Source organism: Stenella coeruleoalba (genome assembly GCF_951394435.1).
Source record: "Stenella coeruleoalba genome assembly, chromosome: 12".
In the NCBI taxonomy this organism is placed as follows: Eukaryota; Metazoa; Chordata; class Mammalia; order Artiodactyla; family Delphinidae; genus Stenella; species Stenella coeruleoalba.
This window is the reverse complement of record NC_137158.1, coordinates 41,378,163-41,398,322: the sequence shown is the minus strand read 5'-3', so window position 1 is coordinate 41,398,322 and position 20,160 is coordinate 41,378,163. Positions and strand designations below refer to the sequence as shown.

Sequence of the window (20,160 nt, the reverse complement as noted above, 5' to 3'; positions counted from 1 at the left end):
ACACCTCAAGGAACTAGAAAAGGAACAAACTAAACCAGAAGTTAGCTAGAAGATAGGAAATAATAAAGATTAAAGTAGAAACAATGAAATAGAGAATAGGAAAATAATGGAAAAGATTAACAAAACCAAAGGCTGGTTCTCTGAAAATATAAACAAAACATATAAGTTTTCAGCTATAATAACCAAGGAGAAAAGAGGACCAAAATCAATAAAATTATACATGAAAGAGGAGACATTACAACTGATATCACGGAAATACAAAGGCTCATACAAGACAACTATAAACAATTGATATACACCAACAAACTGGACAATCTAGAAGAACTGGATAAATTCCTAGAAACATACAACCTATCAAGGCTGAATCATGAAGAAATGGAAAATTTAAACTAATAATGAGTAAGAAGATTGAATTAGTAATAAAAACCTCCCAACAAAGCAAGCCCAGGACCAGATGGTCTCACTGGTGATTTCTACCAAAAATTTATAGAAGAATTAATACCAATCTCTCAAACACTTCTAAAAATTGAAGAGGGAACACTCCCAAACTCATTTTATGAGGCCAGCATTACCCTGATACCAAGGCCAGATGAGGACATCAGGAGAAAAGAAAACTACAGATGGATATCATCAATGAATATACGTACAGAAATTCTCAACAAAATGCTAGCAAATCAAATTCAACAGTACATTAAAGTTATTATACACCATGATCAAGTAGGATTCATCCTTGGAATGCAAGAATGGTTCAACATGCAAATCAGTAAATGTGATACATCACATTAATAGAATGAAAGACAAAAATCACATGACATCTCAAATAGATGCACGTGACAAAATTCAACATCCATTCATGATAAAAACTCTCAACAAGTTGTGTATAGAAGGGACATACCTCCACATGATAAAGACCATATATGACAAGCCCACAGCTAACAGACTCAATGATAAAAGGTTGAAAGATTTCCCTCTAAGATCAGGAACAAGACAAGGGTGCCCACTCTCACCACTCCTATTCAACACAGTACTGGAAATCCTAGCCAGAACAATAAGGCAAGAAAAAGGAGTAAAAGGGATCCAAATCAGAAAGGATGAAGTAAAATTACTCCTATTTGCAGTTGGTATATAGATAGAAAATCCTAAAAACTCCAGGAAAAAACTGATAAATGGATTCAGTAAATTTGCAGGATAATAAATCAAGATATAAAAAAAACAGTTCAGTTTCCATACACTAACAATGAATTATCTGAAAAAGAAATAAAACAATCCCCTTTACAATAGAATCAAAAACAAGTACTTAGGAATAAATTTAACCAAGGAGGTAAAAGAGCTGTACCATGAAAACTATATGACACTGATGAAAGAAACTGAAGAAAACGTAATTTAATGGAAAGTATCCAGTGTTCATGGTCTGGAAGAATAAATAATGTTTAAAAGTAATTACAGATTCATTACAATCTCTGTTAAGATACCAATGGCATTTTTTATAGAAATAAAACAAATGATTCAAAATTTTTTATGGAACCACAGAAGATCCCAAAAAGCCAAAGCAATCCTGAGAAAGAAGAATTAAAAAAAACAAAACTGGAGGCATCAGGACTTCCCTGTGGTCCAGTGGTTAAGACTCCGGGATCCCAATGCAGGGGGCCCAGGTTTGATCCCTGGTCAGGGAACTAGATTCTACATGCCACAACTAAGAGCTCACATGCCACAGCTAAAAGATCCCCCACACAGCAATGACGATCCTACATGCTGCAACTAAGAACTGGCACAACCAAATAAATTAATAAAAAAAAACTGGAGGCATCACACTTCCTGATTTCAAACCATATTACTAAGCTATGATAATAAAACAGTGTGCTATTGGCATAAAAACAGACACATAGGCTGATGAAACAGAATTGAGAGCTCAGAAATAAACCTATCCATACATAGTCTAGTAATATTTGGCCAGGGAGCCAAGAATAGTCAATGGAGAAAAGAAAATCTCTTCAATAAATAATGCTGGGAAAACTGGATATTCACATCCAAAAAAAACTGAAAATGGACCCCTTTCTTACATCATACACAAAAGCAGAATTGGACTAAAGATTTAAATGTTAGGCCTGAAACCATGAAACTCTTAGAATAAAACATAGGAGAAAAGCTCCTTGATATCCATCTTGTCAATGATTTTGTGGATATGACACCAAAAGCACAAGAAACAAAAGCAAAAATAAGCAAATGGGGCTACATCCAACTAAAAAGCTTCTGTACAGTAAAAGAAGTGATCAACAAAATGAAAAGGCAACCTATGGAATGAGAAAATATTTGCAAACTACATTATCTCATAAGGGGTTAATAGCCAAAATATATAGGGAACTCATACCACTCAACAGCACAAAAACAAATAATCCAACTAAAAAATGGGCAAAGGACTCGAACAGATATTTTTCCAAAGGAGACACACAAACGGCCAACAGGAACATGAAAAGGTGCTCAACATCACTAATCATCAGGGAAATGAAAATCAAAACCATGATGAGATATCACCTCACACCTATTAGAATATTATCAAAAAGGAGAGATAGAGCTTCCCCAGTGGTGCAGTAATTAAGAATCCCCCTGCCAATGCAGGGGACATGGGTTCGAGCCCTGGTCCGGGAAGATCCCACATGCTGCAGAGCAACTAAGCCCGTGCGCCACAACTACTGAGCCTGAGCTCTAGAGTCCGCGAGCCACAACTACTGAAGCCCATGTGCCTAGAGCCCGTGCTCTGCCACAAGAGAAGCCACTGCAATGAGAAGCCCGTGCACCACAATGAAGAGTAGCCCCCGCTCACTGCAACCAGAGAAAGCCCACGTACAGCAACGAAGACCCAATGCAGCCAAAAATAAATAAATAAATTTATTTTTTAAAAAAAGATAAGTGCTGGCAAGAATGTGGAGAAAAGGGAACCCTTGTACATATTAATGGGAATATAAATTGGTGCAGCTACTATGGAAAACAGTATGGAGGTTCCCCTAAAAATTCAAAATAGAACTACCATATGATTCAGCAATCACACTTCTGGCTATTTATTTGAAGAAAACAAAAACACTAACTCAAAAAGATATATGTACCCCCCCTGTTCATTGCAGCATTAATTACAATAGACAAGACATGAAAGCAACCTAAGTGTCCGTCAATGGATGAATGGATAAAGATGTGTTATATATACACAAAGAATATTATTCAGCTATTAAAAAAAAAAGAAGGAAATCTTGCCTTTTGTTAAATGGATGGACCTTGAGGACATTATGCCTCAGTGAAGTAAGTCAGACAAAAATACCATATGATCTCACTAATATGTGGAATCTTAAGTACCCCCTCAAAAACAAAAACTGAACTCATAGAAACAGAACAGATTGGTAGGTAGTTGCCAGAGACAGGGGGTGAGGGATAGGGGAAATGACTGAAGGTGGTCGAAAGGTACAAACTCATAAGATAAATAAGTTCTGGAGATGTAGTGTACAGCATGGTGACTATAGTTAATAATACTGTATTGTGTATTGAAAGTTGCTAACAGAATAGATTTTAAAAGTTCTCACCACACACACACAGAGTTTTAACTAACACAGAGTTTAACTGTGAGGTGATGGACGTGTTAACTAACCTTATTATGGTGACCATTTTGCAGTATATACAGATATCAAATCATTACATTGTACACCTTAAACTTACACATGCTATATGTCAATTACATCTTAATAAAACTTGACAAAATTAAATTTAAAAAGAAAATCATGATCCTATTTTAGCCTGTCCTACTAACATAATGTATAAATTAACTAATAAGGACATCAATGGTTTGTCAATTAAGAACATCATGAGAGACCTGCCAAGAACTCTGTTGTTATATCTAAATACTCTATAGTGAAATAAAAACTTACAAATATTTATCATTTGTCTTGCCGTTTGCTTCAATTTGTTAACACTGACATTTCTCCCTTTTTTTCCCTCACACTTAACTACTGCATGATATTCCTTAAAGAGGTAAAACTACTGAATATCAAATATTATTCATTCATAATTTATTTAATGCTTACTGCATACAAGGTATTATGCTAGGGACTGGGGACCCAAAGGCAGTTAAGCCTTGCCTCAAGTAACAGGTTTTTTTTAGATTAATTTCAGATTAAAAATACCACATAGTGGGTTTTTCTTTCTTTTTTTTTAACCAAGGACTTTCTATTCCCATAAATTGGGAGGGATGGAAGAAGGGTGATTACAAAATATGAACGCACTTTTAATTTTGAAAACATAATGTAATTGATTTGCATGGTAATATTCTTCAAATTTCTTCATAAAACCATAAGGAAAACGAATAATACTACTAAAATGTTAACCACAGAAAATTATGATACATTAAAAGACTATTGATGCCTGTTGGTGGATTTTGAACACAATTAGGACTTGATGGGACGTGTACTTTATTTTTAAAATCATGTGTAAAAGCCCTAAAGGGTCCTGAGTCACACGTAGGATGACAGACCTACCTTTAAATATAAAATTAAAATGGTTTTTGTTGTATTTCAACCCAAGTTTTATCTTAACTGGAAAGACTTCTTGCATAAGCTCAGAGAAGACAAGGGCAATGAACACATCATACCTGGGCATACAACATCATCGTGCAAAAGGAAAGGCTGTCAGGAAGGCGTGGTGGCCACTCCAGCTGCCCGAAACCATCCCACTCACCTTCCATACACAGAATTGATGATAATTTGGTAAACTAACAAAATAACAAAAGGTTAAACAGTTACGAAATGTGATTCTTGTATGCAGAGCTAAGAAAACCAATGAGTAATAACCCTCACGTGGCCGTATCAGATATGCAAATCTGTTCCCCCAGGATTAACCTGCTTGCTCATGTAAAAAAAATAAGTCAGTGTTTTATGGGCTAAAAATACATTTAAAACCCTAATAAATTCTTCATCTCTATCAGTAACTGAAGGATTTTTTTTTCCTTTTAATCAGACCGTGGATCTCAAGAAAATTTAAAAACCATGTATAATAACCTATTTAACTCAGACCCCCATCAGAGAAAGATACAAAATTTAACTTACTTGCTTTTTAAATCAAGAGCAGAAAAAAATCCACAAAATTACTGAATCTCTCTAATCTAAAACCTCTTGAGCCTCAGACAAATCGTCTTGACCTTATTATGGTCACAAACGAACGACCTTAGCTCCCAAATTTACGTTTGTCATGTACTTCCAATCCTGGTAACCAGACCTACTCAACTAAGCTAGCAAACTCCTGCCTCTAACACATTCCTCACATCTAATCCTTTACCAAAATTTACCAATCCCTACAGAGTCTGCCTCTACAAAATAAATCCCTTTATTTCAACTGCCAACAGCAAGCAGGCTCCAATCACTTTCTTGTCCTGATGTTTCCAACAGATACGCTGTTTCTCTCTCTCCAATCCATTCTCCATGCTATTTCCAGAGTGACCTTTATCACTCCCCTGATTAAAACATGCTTCTAGGACAAGGGTCACTCTCTCTCACTTAGCATCTCTTTCTGATCTTGTTCCTGCCGGTCTGTCTCTCTGGCCTCCTTGCTGACAATCCCCTTGCACTAGACACAGAATTCCATATGGGTCTCCAAAAGCTGTGTGTGGTCTTCACCCTCTGCCCTCTCTGCCTTCTTCAACCGGGCAACTCCATTTTTCCCTTAGAATTTAGCCTGAGGGTCAGCTTGCCCAGGAATCTGTCTGATTTGGATTCTTCTCTGCACCCCCAGAGCCTCCTCTGCTAACACCTTCACAGCACCTCCTACACCTGGAATCACTGACCACCCCCCATCCCCGGTCAATGTAAACCCTCAGAGGCAGGGACTATATCTCACTCAACTGTGTATTACTGTACGTACACCTAACCTGGAACATAGTGAACAGTCAATAAATACCTGTCATTTAATGCCTATAATGCCTTACCTAGAAGGTGAGTATACCTTACCTTATAGAAGTGCTAGCTAGGTTCTTGGAAAAAAAAGAAAAACCCATATTAAGGGGAGGTACTCAAGTCCTCGTGTGAACCTACAGAATCCCCATAAATGGTATGCTTTGCAGTCACCAAAAACAAATAGTCAATATACTAAATTTTTAAAATATCAAAGTCATTTTAGATACATTAAATTAATTACACAAGTACCTACAATTAAATTTCCATTTATTATTCCTTATATGCTAGAAACCTTTCAGGACAGCCTACTCTGAAAGGTGCAAAAAAGTCACCCTGTTCCATTAAATTTTCTTGTTTTACATAGTATACATAGTGCTATTGTAGACAATATTCAAACAAAGAGGCATTCAACTTTTTTCTGTTTTTCCTTTCTCCATCTAACAGCTTTTCATTTTGACTTTCAGTGTAGCTTCCTGCCACCTCCTTCCCTTGGTTAGTCATCCCAGCTCTCAATTCACCGTGAGTAACAACAGTGTATTTTCCAAGGCCTGCATTTATTTTACCCACTTTGGATACACCACAGAAACCTCTCATCTGTTCCTGACCCCTTTTCTTCGTGACCTCTCTCCTCTCTTTGCCTAATTATTCTCAACAGGAATCGTTCACACATATTTTCATCCAATCAACAAACATTCATTAAGTGCCTAGATATAAGGAACAGAGTTAAGATTTTTAAGTTATGTGGTTTCAGAAAAGGTGCATTCATAGAAATCCAACCTGTGACTGTTATCCACAGTGAGAAATGCACTTTGCAGGGCAAATTGGTACACAATGCTACATTTATGTATAGAAATAAAATTTCATGAAACGAGACTTAACCATACTGTGTGCCGTGCACTGGAGCCTTCTACTGGATTCAGTTCAGTTCTGTTTCATTTTGTTACGTGGACGCCAACTAAATTAATTTCATGGCCCACTAATGAGTCCAGGATTACAATCTGAAAAGCACTGTTGGAAAATACAGGAAGGAAATTTGTGTTGTGGAGAGATTACTGTATTTAAAAATAAAAAGAGCTAAAAATACCCTGGCAGGGCTGGAGAGAGAATGGCAAAAGAAAAAGAGGGGAAAAGAGAGGAACTAAAAGTAAAAGAAATAGGGAGTAAGGGGAAAGCAGAAAGAGATAATTAGAAAAGTATTTATAAGAAAAGCCGGAGAGGGTTAAAGAGAGAAAAGTAAAGGCCAGAATCAAAGAGAAAGAAAGACTTCTATGGTAATTTCTGGGGTGAGGGAAGAGGTCACAGCCTAGTTTCCTTGGGCTGAGGAATTGTTGTCACCTACCATCTCCCACCTGTGGAGGGAATTAGCTGATTAATCATTGATCACTGCCTCCCAACTGCTCTAATCCTTAAACCTTTAAAGACTGTACTCCCGGGTGTTTGGGAAAGATAACAAGGCCATTAAGGCAGAAATACTTCTTTAGCCTGCAGCAGAGAAGACAGCACTATCTGCAGAGGACTAGATGAAATCAATGAGGCAGGAGCGGGGGTGGGGAACCCCAGAGAGTGACTTGTATGTAGGGACTCATCACTGAAAACCGTGAAAAGTAACAAAGTTGAGCTAATCATGGCCTCGTGTCAAGCTCACCTCATCGGTGTGAAAAGGTGCCCTAATTCTGTGTCACAGCACGCTCTGATTTGTGAAATGCTTCCCCTAGCAGAAGCCCATTCCCAGGGGCATTCCCTCTAAGGTCAGTAAATGCTACTTACTGTGAGATGTACTTAGGGAATAAACTCAACCGTAGGGTCCTAAAACAGTAAACACACTTATTTAGCTCATCCTGCATTGGAAGAATCCTAAATTAGACACGTTTTACCCAAACTCTATGTATTACATTTTGAACCACTTCTTAGAGGTAATTTTAAACAAGTGAGACGTGTTCCTAGAATAGGTGAACCATGGAACAGCAGGCACTAATAATAGGCGAGTTCATGTTCTTTTTAACCTACACTGATTGGCACTTGCTGCTTAGTTAAAAACTCCTCAGAACTGGTGGGAGTGTACAATGAGGGCAGGGTGCTTTGGCATGAATACAGCAAATCACCGCTGGGCTACACAGCACCCCACCCGCCCTGGCACAGCGAGCCCTTCCACGCAGGCCCTTCTCATTCTGCATTTGGTCACAGGTGCGAGTGGAAGCAGGACAGAGAGAAAAAATGCTAAAACCTTGGTGTGCTTACTTTTTTCCTCTATCAGAAGGCAGGAGAGGGCAGAGGGCTTATGAGCAGGAAAGAGAATAGGGGAAGAACTAAAAAGTGTTCAAGGATGGGTGAGGTGGGTTTCTAGGGATGCTCATGGGGCCCCATGCAGGCTCTGATGGTAATGGGAGGGGTGGGGGGTGAGAGTCAGTACATTTCAACAAACATTTACTGAGCACTCAATTTAGGTACTATTCAGGAGGCAGCAGGGAACACAAAGATGGGCTGCCCTCTAAGAACCTACAACTTACTAGGATGACAGTAACTCTAAATAGCAGTAGCACTGGTCTCATGATGGCTTAAACAACCTCCACATCATGTTATGAGTCAAGCAAAGTATGCTTGCCCAGGAAGCATGTCTACGTTTGGGACAATATGCTGGGTACCAGGAAAAGAGTAAAGGTATGTTCTCTTTAAATATTAAAAACAATTTTCAAGCTCAATGGGGCTGAAACATTATGTCTGCATACAGAGCTGCCTACAAACTAGATCATGTCAGAAGATCAAAATGAGGGTTGTTCACACTAATAACCCAGTATTTTTACCACTGTGGGTATAAGAGCAGCTGGTAACACTAGGCATTTATAGCTTAGTGATGGAAAGCCAGCTCATCTGGGTTTGAATCCTGTTCCTCCACTTGCTAGCTGTTTGACCTTGGGAAAGTTACATAACTTCTCTGTGCTTCAGTTTCCCCATCTGTAAAATGAAGATGATAGTTAAGACCTACTTCCTAGAGTTACTGTGAGAATTGAGTTAATATAGATTAAGGTACATAGCATAGTGCCCATCACACACTGCTCAGGAAATGTTGGCTGATGTCATTTCTCCCTAATCACCACCCATACACCTAGGAAGTGGCATGAATCGAAGGGAGGGTCACACTCACAGAATACAGCTATGAGTGTTTGGGCTGCCGGTGCAGACATTGACTAGTTTGGGGTTTAATATCCGCTTCTAAGAAATGTCCTGCAAGAGCTTGGGTGACCGTGCCCAGCTCCCCATGCAGGTTTCTGCACCTCTGTTTCAGGAGCCCCTAATCCACTGGCTCCTTGCCTATTGTTTACTGTCAATATATTTTACATTGGTTGTTGTATACCTCATATTTAGAAAAGGAGTATTGGTTTGCCTCATAATTTCAAGAAAAACTGGTAAGATTATGAATTGTCCAGAGATGAGTTGATACATATGTATGTATATAAACTTAAAATAAACTTACTATCAATATATTTAAAAAAATACCAGAACCCAAAACATAATAAGATGAGAATTTCCAGGATCTCATATAAATCTAATTTCTCTTGGTTTTGGCATAGCTTTAGAAATTTAAAATTGAAGAGCTGACATTTTAAGAACCTAGTTACAGTTTCAATTTAAAGCACGCGTGCACACACACCAAAAAACAACACTCTCGGGCAGTTGCCATGACAACATAATGCAGAGCCTACCAAGCTCTTTGTTATCCTGCTGAAGACGCTGCACCAAGACACACTCATGTTCGATTCTTTACTAATTAAGTGGAAAACGTTAAAAAAAATCGTAGATTCACATGGTTTTCATCTGTGCTAAGACTCAGACAAGCAAACACTAAATGTTTTGAGAAAAGGAATTTAAAAGTAACTTAACAGCAAGACCAATTACAGATCAAAGTAGACACAGTGTGGAAGGAAATGTGGGAACATGTTTTCCTTTTATGTTGTAATGCTATATTCACTTCATCACCTGCTCCTCCTAAGTTGTGCCATACTATTTTAATGGAAGAATCATTTGAATAATTTGGTTAACAGAGTCTCTTACTTTACTAACACATTGAAATACTTTCCTTCTTTGGCCACATATTTATCAGTTCATTTGGGAGCTCATACTTCCATATGCTAATTAGATCTATGAAAGAAAAACTGTCTCTAAGTTAATAGGAGTTCACATGTTTTGTTTTTGTTTTTGTTTTGTGGTACGCGGGCCTTTCACTGTTGGGGCCTCTCCCGTTGCGGAGCACAGGCTCCAGACGCGCAGGCTCAGCGGCCATGGCTCACGGGCCCAGCCGCCCCGCGGCATGTGGGATCCTCCTGGACCGGGGCACGAACCCGTGTCCCCTGCATCGGCAGGCGGACTCTCAACCACTGTGCCACCAGGGAAGCCTGTTCATATGTTTTTTAAAAAAGAGAAAAAAAAATAGTGAAGGGGAGAGAAAGAAGGGATAAATAGCCCTTTTGGAGGCTGTGATAAGTCTTGGTTTTCCTTCCCCTTCTCTGATTAGCCATCTCTCTCTCCTCAGCGTTAAACTCAGATCCCCTCAAGACTCAGCTGTAGACCTTTTCTCACTCTGTTATTCTCTTTTCCTAAGTGGTGTCATCTTTAACCAGAGACTTTAATTATCACCAACATGCATTCACATTCCCAGAGGCTCTTTTCTGAGTTCCAGATCAGTTGATTCACCTGCCTCCTAAACATGGCCACTTTGATCCCCCTTGAAAGGCAAACAGGTTCCTCCTACGGTGCTCCTTACCTTGATAAATGGCAGCTGTCCATGGTCCTAACACAGGTCCGAATAGGTATTCAATACCTATTTGCTAAATGAATGAATGAATCAAACATATTGTTTCCAAAAAACCTAACGGCCATCCTCGGTAAGGCCTTTTCCCCATACCCAACTATTTCACTATCCAGTCTATTTCACTTTTTAATATTTCCTAGATTCATCCCATTTCCAAAATCCTCCCAGCCACTATTCTCTAAGGCACCAGTCTTTGCCTGGATCACTATAGTAGCCTCTTAACAATTAGGAACACGCAGATGTAGTACATGGAGAAGTCAGGCAGTCAGTATCTATCAAATAATTTACTAAACAAACTGATAAAGTTGTACCAAGAAAAGGGAAGAGAACATTTACTAAATGTCAACTCTGTGCCAGATACTGATCTAGATGTCTTGCATATCCTACCTCATTTAATCACCACAGTGACCCCTTTTTATAGAGGAAACTCAGCTGATCATATGGCATCAGGAGCCACTCCTGGTCACAACCTTTGCTTTGTTTGGTCCCAACAAGCAGAGAACAATGACAAATAGGAAGAAGAAAGGGACAATGGTGATGATCACAACGTACTGAGGATGTATTCCAGACACTGATCTCAGCACTTTGCATGCATGATTTCATTTCAGCCCCACCATCCTCCTATGAAGCAGGTGCTACCATTAACCCATTTTGCAGACAAAGAAACTGAGCCCCACAGGACTTAAGTTACTTGCTCAAGGTAAAAAAAAAAAAGAAGTCGCAGAGTGTTAAGTCAGGATATGAACCTAGTTCTATTTATTTAAGAATTTACTAAACTCCAAGTTATTCACTAAACAGCAAGTTAACAGAACTGGTGAAGATATAGAGCTAGAAAAGACAAACCACTCCTGCCCTCAAGGGTCTTGCACTGAATTTGAGGAGCCTGTCTCCAGGGTCAGAGCTGTTTTTTCATCCCACTGCTATCCACTGGAAAGCAGAGTTTCTGGAGGAAAATCCTCACCAACTCCAGTCCCACCTCCAAAGGCAAGACAAGGCTCCCAACCTTTTCCCCATCCCCACAGCTGCCCAGTTTTCCTCGGATACGGTATTACACCAGGAGGAGACGCTTTAGTGCTTGTACTAATTTGGGGACAAGACAATGTCTTTCTCATAAAGTCTTAAAAAAAAAAGCACCCGAATGGCATGAATACAAAGATTTTTTTTTTTTTTTACAAGTCTAATCTAGTACTTACAATTTTATAACTCCATCTGGGCACCTGGAACAGAACTGCTGGCTGCTCTTGTCTTGTTTATGTTGACTCTGCCCCAGCTGCACAAATCTACAAATTATAACAGATACAAAGCTAAAGAACTACCTGCCACAAATTCAGGAGAGCGCACAAAATGATATGGGCCTTCAAACGACAGTTATATGCTTATGTCAGAAAAGCACGCAAGAGTACCCTATGTGACACGAGACTCGATTTATAAATGACTGCCTGATGTTAGAGTGGGTTTATGAGAAGTAAAGGAGGAATGGGTTAAAATGTAAGTCGTAACCATGGACATAGGAATGAAACAAAACGTGTATTTCATTGCATCCCGTTTACTCAAACGTGATACAGAACTTGAGCCAAAATGTTCCTGAAGCCAGGGAGATGATCTTGTAAGGCCTCGCATATCTAAGGGTGACAGCAGCAGGAAGCATGGGGAAACGTGAGGCAGTGGCAGGGACGGGGATGTCTGCAGTGAGACAAACAACAAGGAAATGCCAGATCGGGCTAGGGATCCATCTCCTGGAGCAACGATGCTGTAAGCACCCAGGGCATGGAGTTGGTTTCCTCAGGACCACAGGAATCCCCGGGTATATATACGCCAGCCGCTCGGAAGAGTACTTTCATCTGAGCTGGAGGGGACTAAGGAGACCACCTGCTGAGCACCACTGTCCCCCCACCATCTCCCTCAGAGAAGCCTCCAACGACACTAATCCAGACCTGCAGCTAAGGCCAAAGGGACTCGCCCCAGGCCAGCTCGGCAAGGTAAGAGGATGCCTGGCAATGGGCCACTGATATTTCTCAAGTGTACCCATCTGAAGTGTGGCCTGGGCTACATGCACCCATCTTCCCCTCAGGGATGCAGTTTGTAGTTTTTATGAGGTTTTTTTAAAAGTCAGGAAAAGTGCTGAAGAAACTACCAATTATTCGATCAGTACAGCACTATAAAAAACTTTGATTACTCTTATCCAAACTTTTATCTTCAGCAAGTGAACAGCCTTGACATGTACACTTATGCTCTCTGCAATAAAGTCATATTACTCAGTCACTAACCCCAGATAAATCGTTCTTCCAGATCATGCTGCTCATGAAGGCCCACTTCAACTAACTCCTAAAGAGTTGAGCTACGGAGTGTGACAGCTGTATGAATGTCATGCATGTCTGTGTATCCAGGAGTGAGGAGGGTGTGGCTGAGTTCTGAAGGACTCAGTTGGCTTCCAGTAAGACAGTGATGCACAGTCATACCAGTGCTTCTGTAGTCAAGAAATGCCATACATTTTTATATTTCACATATTCTACAGCAGATCTTACTAGTATGAAGCAGAGAGCTGAAAATATCCAGTTCAATGGATTCTGCAAAACAAATACCCTCCTTAAAAAAGACCTGGAGGTTAGTGCTCATTTATATTACAGTTTACATAAGCCAAACTTAGATGAAGTGGGTCCATGTTCACCTGCAATAATTAAGTCTTCTTAATGCATACATTAGGTTGAGGGGGCGTTTACAGTGGTCTCGTCAGGGTTTTAAGGATTTCTAGGCGAGGAGTTCTTTTGAGAATCTGATAACTATGAATCTTTGCAAGCGCACACAGACACACAAAATTATATACGTGATTTCAGGGAATACCTTTTGGTAGATCGCCTCCTTTTAGCCAGGTCTTCCCAATAAAGGTCGATAACATTCTGCATTGGTGCCCCTACATCACTGCTTCCTTCTCCCTCCTCAGCCTCCACTCCCACCAGCAGCTCTCCACCCCAACCCCGAGCTGAAGGGAATACAAGGTCCTCAGTTGTCTGTATCCCAAGTTCATTCTGTAAGAAGGTACTTGATCTTGAGGATTTGTTAATGCAGGAATGCAGAGATGTATTTAAACTTCAGTTTGCAGCTTATGGGCAGTGAAAATACATGTAAGCATCATAAATTTTTATCACTGAGGGGCCCTGAGAGTCTCAGGCAGTAAGTAGGCCTTTAACTCCAAATATAAATTGTTTCAGAATTTGACCTAAATGCTACTATTTTATTCCAAGTGGAATTCACTTCCTTCTGTATTGTTGACTATTTTCAATTTTTAAACGTTACTCTAGATATAAGGTATTGTATTACATTTGCATTTGTCCTTAATCTCTCATGAAAATACTTTACCTTAAATAAATGGAGAGATCTTCTTCTGAGAGGCCATCTGAGAGGTTGATTCCATACACCTCTTTCATGGGCTGGACCACATTCTGGGGTCAAAAGGAAAGGGAACCAGGAAGAAGTTTTAGACATCTAGAATCTTAATAATTTCCAAAGATGAAGAAAATGAACCTGTGAATTTTCCCACAAAGGCAATCACAATGTTTCTTCAACCTGGTTCATTAAATTTCTCAGTTAATGGTTTTTAAAAATCTGACTTCATTTTCACTAAAATAGTTTATTTTAGGGTAAAAAACTATTAGGTAATTACTAATTGCTTTTGTATAGTGCAGAAGTTGGCAAACATTTTCTGTAAAGGGCCAGACAGTAAATATTTTAGGTTCTTTGGGTCATACTGTCTCTGCCATAACTAAACTCTGTTGCTGTTATAGGGCAAGAGCAGCCATAGACAATATATAAACAAATAGGTATGGCTGTAAATAGGCATGGCTGGTTGTAAATAAAACTTTATTTACAAAAACAGGCAGCAGGATGTTTTGGCCAATAGGTTGTAGTTTGCCAACCTCAACCCATGGCAACGTGTCTAGCTTTAATGACTTTTGGCCATTTCTAGAAAGCAAATTTCCCAAAAGCTAAATTTGGTTCTTCTGTGGTTTACTTGCCTTTTGTTTCCCCTCAATATATTGGTAATGTCAAATTGAACAGGATGAACTTCCCACTGGGGTTATGCAAAGATTGTGAGGCCTAGATCCAAACCCTGCATTCCAACAATGTGCTGAGCAAGGGAATAAACGGATGGGCTACTGTACCAAAGTAATAAGTGGATGGGCTGCTCAAAGAGGGACAGGATTCTCTTAAGAATTCTGAAGTGACAAGAAATTTACTGTTACACATGGAAGCAAAAACACCAGTTTCAGAAACCATTCTCAGTAATGTCTTTGTCAAATGTATTCATCTCTGCAGTGCCTGCAACACTGTGCATTAGAAAGGTATGAGTGAGGTAATGTGACTTTTTCTTGCTCTCAGCCTTTTAACTGAAAGTGGGATTTTGGAGATGAGCCTCATGCCGGACTGCACACTCTCCTTGGCCCCTGACCTCGGTCACTTTGGCACTGTCGCCCGTGTCAGTCATCTTCACTGGCGTGGAGCGCTGGGACACGGAGCCCTCCTCCTCCCGGTCGGTCCCGGAGTCGTCCTCAGAGCTGCTGGACACGGCCTCCTCGCTGGGCGGCGGTGGGGCACTGGCGGCCGTTTTCCGCTGTAACACAGCTTCTTCTCTGTTGCTCTTGTTTCTTTAAAAAGATGAATACGGATGTGAACCATCTGTAAACCGAACCCTCAACGCTTACTGTGTATCGCTGTGTCCCAAAGCCTTAGTCCTGGTGAAGCATAAGAAAATGACCGTGAGGAGCCAGCTTCTGGATTCAAGTTGTGCTAAAGGGAAAAGTTTAATATTTTATCATGTACATGCTGACCTTATATGAATTTAAGCTTTGTTATAAATTCAGAAAATAAACAAGTATGTGCTTGTAGTGTGCAGAAAAGTCTTTTCACCACTTGGCTACTGTGTCTTCCTTTGGTAAGTGAAATCAGTGTTTTCAAAATTTATAATACCATAATAGAAGACTATTATGTTTGAGATATTAGTAAAATTACCTACAATTTGTAGAAGCTTCAAGAAAGGGTCGATAGCCAAATCCATGTATATTTCTGTCCCTCCTATGAATTTTTAGCAATCACAGTGGCAGCTGATTACTTGTACCAAAGTAATGAGCAAATGATGAACATAAACTAAGATTTTAAATTGTTTTATTACTAAATAACTATATTTTCTGAACATTCCTTCTAATAATAGGGAGTAGACGGGGGGAAAAACATAGAAAAAGCCCACACTTATTAACTTCTATTTTAGTGCCAAATTTGAGAGTAGTAAGAATGTTGTTTTAATTCAGAAAACATTTTATGGTAATATTTTTGGCGTTTATGAAAAATATTTAATATATTTAATATTTTACTCTTACTTTAAAAAATTTTCTGCAAGGGACTTAAAATACCATAATATTCTGCATTTTCTAGTAAAGAAACATGCAATACTATCTAACCACGGGTTAGATATTACAGAAAATAAATTCATTTCTGACTTTCTGCAACTAAAAATTAAAGTGGATACATTTCAGTACTATACACTAATAGAGCTGATCATTTACGTATTTGTCCCAGGAACTCCTTAAATTCTAAATGTCCTGAGGATGTTAACCTTCTTTTAAATTCCTCTTAGCATCTGGTCCAGGGCTTAACATGCAGTTATTTAAGGCCACATATTTAAGCCACATAAATGGTGTGTCTGGAAAACAGTAATATATATCTCATTGTATAAATCACACGTAGCTAGAATCCAATTAGGCCCCTGTACACACTCCCAAATACAATTAGGACTCAGAATCTACAGGCTGGCCGGGGTTTCTGCCCAGGGCCTAGGAGAAATCTTATCACTGGGATTATTCAGGTCAGTGGCAGTAACAGAGATTCTTACGCTAGAACACATTTCATTCCAGTCTCAAAGCATAAAGACTGTAAACATGGTTTGTTCTCTTCCTCATATTATTGCATATAATAACAGTCATCCCCAAAACAATGTTACAGTAATACACAGAAAATCTATTAAGTTCTCTGAGCATTTGCTTTAATGTTGCCTCAGGATGCCAACGAAAATAAATACAACTAATATAAATTTTTACCTAAGTATTTTATGTTGTGGGAAACAGGATGCTGAGTTATTAAAGGACATACATAATATCTGCTACCTGCCTTTATGCCATCTGTGAAACTCCTGATTTAAAATAGTAAAATGCATCGTGTTGCTGTAATTCCCGTGAATTATACTTTCAGTGTCTAACACTTTTTAATGATCCCAGTGCTATAAAAAAGCTACCTGTATAGATGCAGTGAATGGACTGCTCCAAACTATGTGACTTGAAGTTATTAGTTTTTGGTGGAAATTATATTGTAAGCGCTGTATTATTTTACATGAATCTTTAAAATTTCATTCTATATGCAAATCTTACCCCAATACTGATTTTCCGGTTTCATCTGGCTTACGCACTGTAAACGGACTTGGATCAATGCCAAAAGTCTTAGGCATGAAGTCACTGAAGAAAGGGGAAAAAAATTCCATGTGAATCACTGTCCATCCAGAGGACTGTCTACTTCCATCTCAATTCACATTCTTACATGATTCCTTCTTAGCCCTAGGAGGTATATATATTCTAAGCCAAATAATCAGGGGAGTTTAGGTAATCTGGGCCATAAAACCCCATGAACTAATGGTACTCAGTAACTTCAATGTTAGCAGTCCTCACTGTGAATTTTCTCTGATTAAGAGACCCAATAGTTTTGAATTTAAGATTTTGTTTACTGGAGGAGAGTTGGTATCTGAATTACTGCTAAGATGCATACCCTCTGGTTGTATATCACGAATTCGTTTTCGGGTAAAATTAAACTCATAAAACCAATGGCAAGACACTTAGCTGCTCAGTTTTATGGACAATGTTTTTATTACACAATACCACCTAAGAAGGCGGACATAATGATCAAAAACACAGTGGTATGAATTGAAGTATCAACACTTACCTCATTAGGCTGGGGTTAATTCATTAAAACACTGTTGGACCACTTTAAATAGAAACTGTTAATTTACCACTTACTGAGATAAGCTGAAGCTACTTCCTCACGATACAGGGCCTACTTTACTATTACCGCTGAAGCCCTTTAACAGATGCCAAAAAGGCAACAGTTGCATGATTTATGCAGATAAGACTCATAACTTCTGGCAAGGATACTTCTCCAAGTGTGTGATTCAATATTACATTTTTTGAAGGAAAAGAAAGTAATATTGAATCTGACTCAAAATGCCTACTTAACAGTTTGAAAATGTTGTTTTCAAAATGCAAGTGGTTTAATTTTTCTTTCTTTCTGAACATACACAGTCCATCTTCATTATTTGTGGATGCCATATTTGAGAATCTGCTTACTCACTAAAATTTATTTGTAACCCCAAAGGCAACATTCAGAGCTTTTGTGATCACTCGCAGACAAGCGCATGTGCAGCGCAGTGAAAAATTAGAGTCACCCAACGCTCACATTCCCAACCGAGGGAGAACAAGGTGACACTCTGCCTTCTTGCTTTAGCTCTCATACTGAAAACAAGTGTCCTTTTCACAGTCTATTTAGTGCCATGTTTTTCACATTTTTGTGCTTTTTGGAGATTTCACTGTCTAAAATGGCCCCCACGCATAGTGCGGAAGTTGCCTGGTGTTTCTAAGCAGAAGAAAGTTGTATGTTATAGAGAAAATACATGAGTTAGAGAAGCTTCATTCAGGCATCAGTTATAGTGCTGTTGGCTGTGAGATCAATGTTAATGAATTGACAATATATATTATACAAGGTATCTTTAACAGAAGCATACAAAATAAGATTACGTACTGATTGGTTGAGGAAAATGTTATGACCAGATGTTTTCAGGAAACTAACCCTGTATTTCTCCTAAGAGCAGTGGTTCAGTGTTCTCTAACTCAGTATTTGCAGGAACTTTACAGAGCATTAACTGCTGCCAATAAATAAAACCGACTGTATATCTGTACATACACATATAAGTAATATCATTCACCTTTTGCTGAGTTGAAAAATTCTGGAAAATGACAATAACCTTACAGTTACAACTGCTAAACTTTAACAAGGTAACTGAAAATGAAGCAAGTGAAAATTCCAAACTTTCTATCTGAAACTGAAGCAAAATGTAGAGTGATTTCTAGGAAACAAACCATGGAATATGTTTCCACATGTACCATGTTAAGTTTAGGCATACATATATCACATTTGAAGTAAATGAAAAATACAAAATGTAAGTACAAAAATGTAAACTTTAGTATAAAACATAATGATCAAAAACTGATTTTCTTTGCCTAATTTTCTTAATCTAGTACCATCATCTTCCTAAAAGGCTCCGCCAAACTCGAAAAGAGACAGAAAAATGAAGTATGTTCAAAGGTGGAGAGATGTCTACAAACAATGTCATATGAGTTATGAAAGAAAGGATATTTACCCTGAAAAAAATTAATATTGCTTTCTCAAATATCTAGAGGGCTATCACACAGAAGAGGAACTAGACTTGTCCTGTGCCTAATAAAAACAGTAATATAATAAGAGTCACCATTTATTAGTAACCCACCTGTGCCAGGTACTACGTTAGGCACTTGGTGCATGTGTGTCTGTGTGATACACACCCCTCTCTATATGAAGTGAAGAAACAGACTCACATAAGTTGGATAATTTTCTCCAGGTCACACAGGTAGGCAATGGCTGGTCTAAGATTCACATTCTGGCCTTTCTAATACCAAAGACTATGCCTTTTGTCCACTAATTTATGCTGGCTCTCAATTTCTAAGTTCAACTTAAGAAGCTGAGTTTATTCCAAATGAAAAATTAGGACCGAAGGGAGGCAGATTTCAACTTATCTAAGAGAAGAATTTAACTCCAGTTGTCTAACTGTAGAAGGACAGCCTCCTGAGTAGCGGGCTCCCAATCGCAGGAGGAATTCAGAGGCTGGACGACCACCTGCTAGCAGGCTTACAGAACAGATTCCGAGTAAAGTAAGATACAGCTGTACAAACTAGGAAAACTATAGCTCCCCAATTCTTCCAGTTTCAGAGAACTCACAACATACCGCGCTGAACTCGTCATAGCCAAGCAAAAGGTGTCATCAAAGCTACTCAGCTCGTATGGTCGAAAAAATTCGTTGTGGATGTCAATCTCCTCTTCGTATTTGTGAAACTTCTTCACTATCAACTTCTTTAAGTTCGCAGCACAGATAACTAAGAGAGATACTGCCTGTTACTCTTAAAGCCTTTAGATTACATCTCTCAAATATTTCTGTAATATCAACTGTGTTCACAGAGAGCGGAGCGCACTGAACAAGTTCAGCTCCTGCCTCTGGCACTTTCACGCTTGGAAGAGGAACAAGATATGTGCACAGAATATATACTGCAAAGCTGAGCGTGACAAACTCTAAGGAGGTGG

The 20,160-nt window shown here is 39.0% G+C and overlaps 1 protein-coding gene across 3 annotated transcripts in view; it reads right to left on the bottom strand.

Annotated features, from left to right (window-relative positions):
• The window catches only part of FIG4 (FIG4 phosphoinositide 5-phosphatase), a 132,277-nt gene that overhangs the window by 29,144 nt on the left and 82,973 nt on the right, over nt 1-20,160 (bottom strand). For all 3 annotated transcript variants that reach the window (XM_079938629.1, XM_079938631.1, XM_079938630.1), the window contains exons 18-22: nt 19,808-19,955; nt 17,151-17,234; nt 15,182-15,377; nt 14,092-14,174; nt 11,928-12,014 (exon numbers count right to left, since the gene is read on the bottom strand). In XM_079938629.1, coding sequence (XP_079794755.1) covers nt 11,928-12,014; nt 14,092-14,174; nt 15,182-15,377; nt 17,151-17,234; nt 19,808-19,955 — 598 coding nt within the window. The remainder of the gene's footprint in view (nt 1-11,927; nt 12,015-14,091; nt 14,175-15,181; nt 15,378-17,150; nt 17,235-19,807; nt 19,956-20,160) is intronic.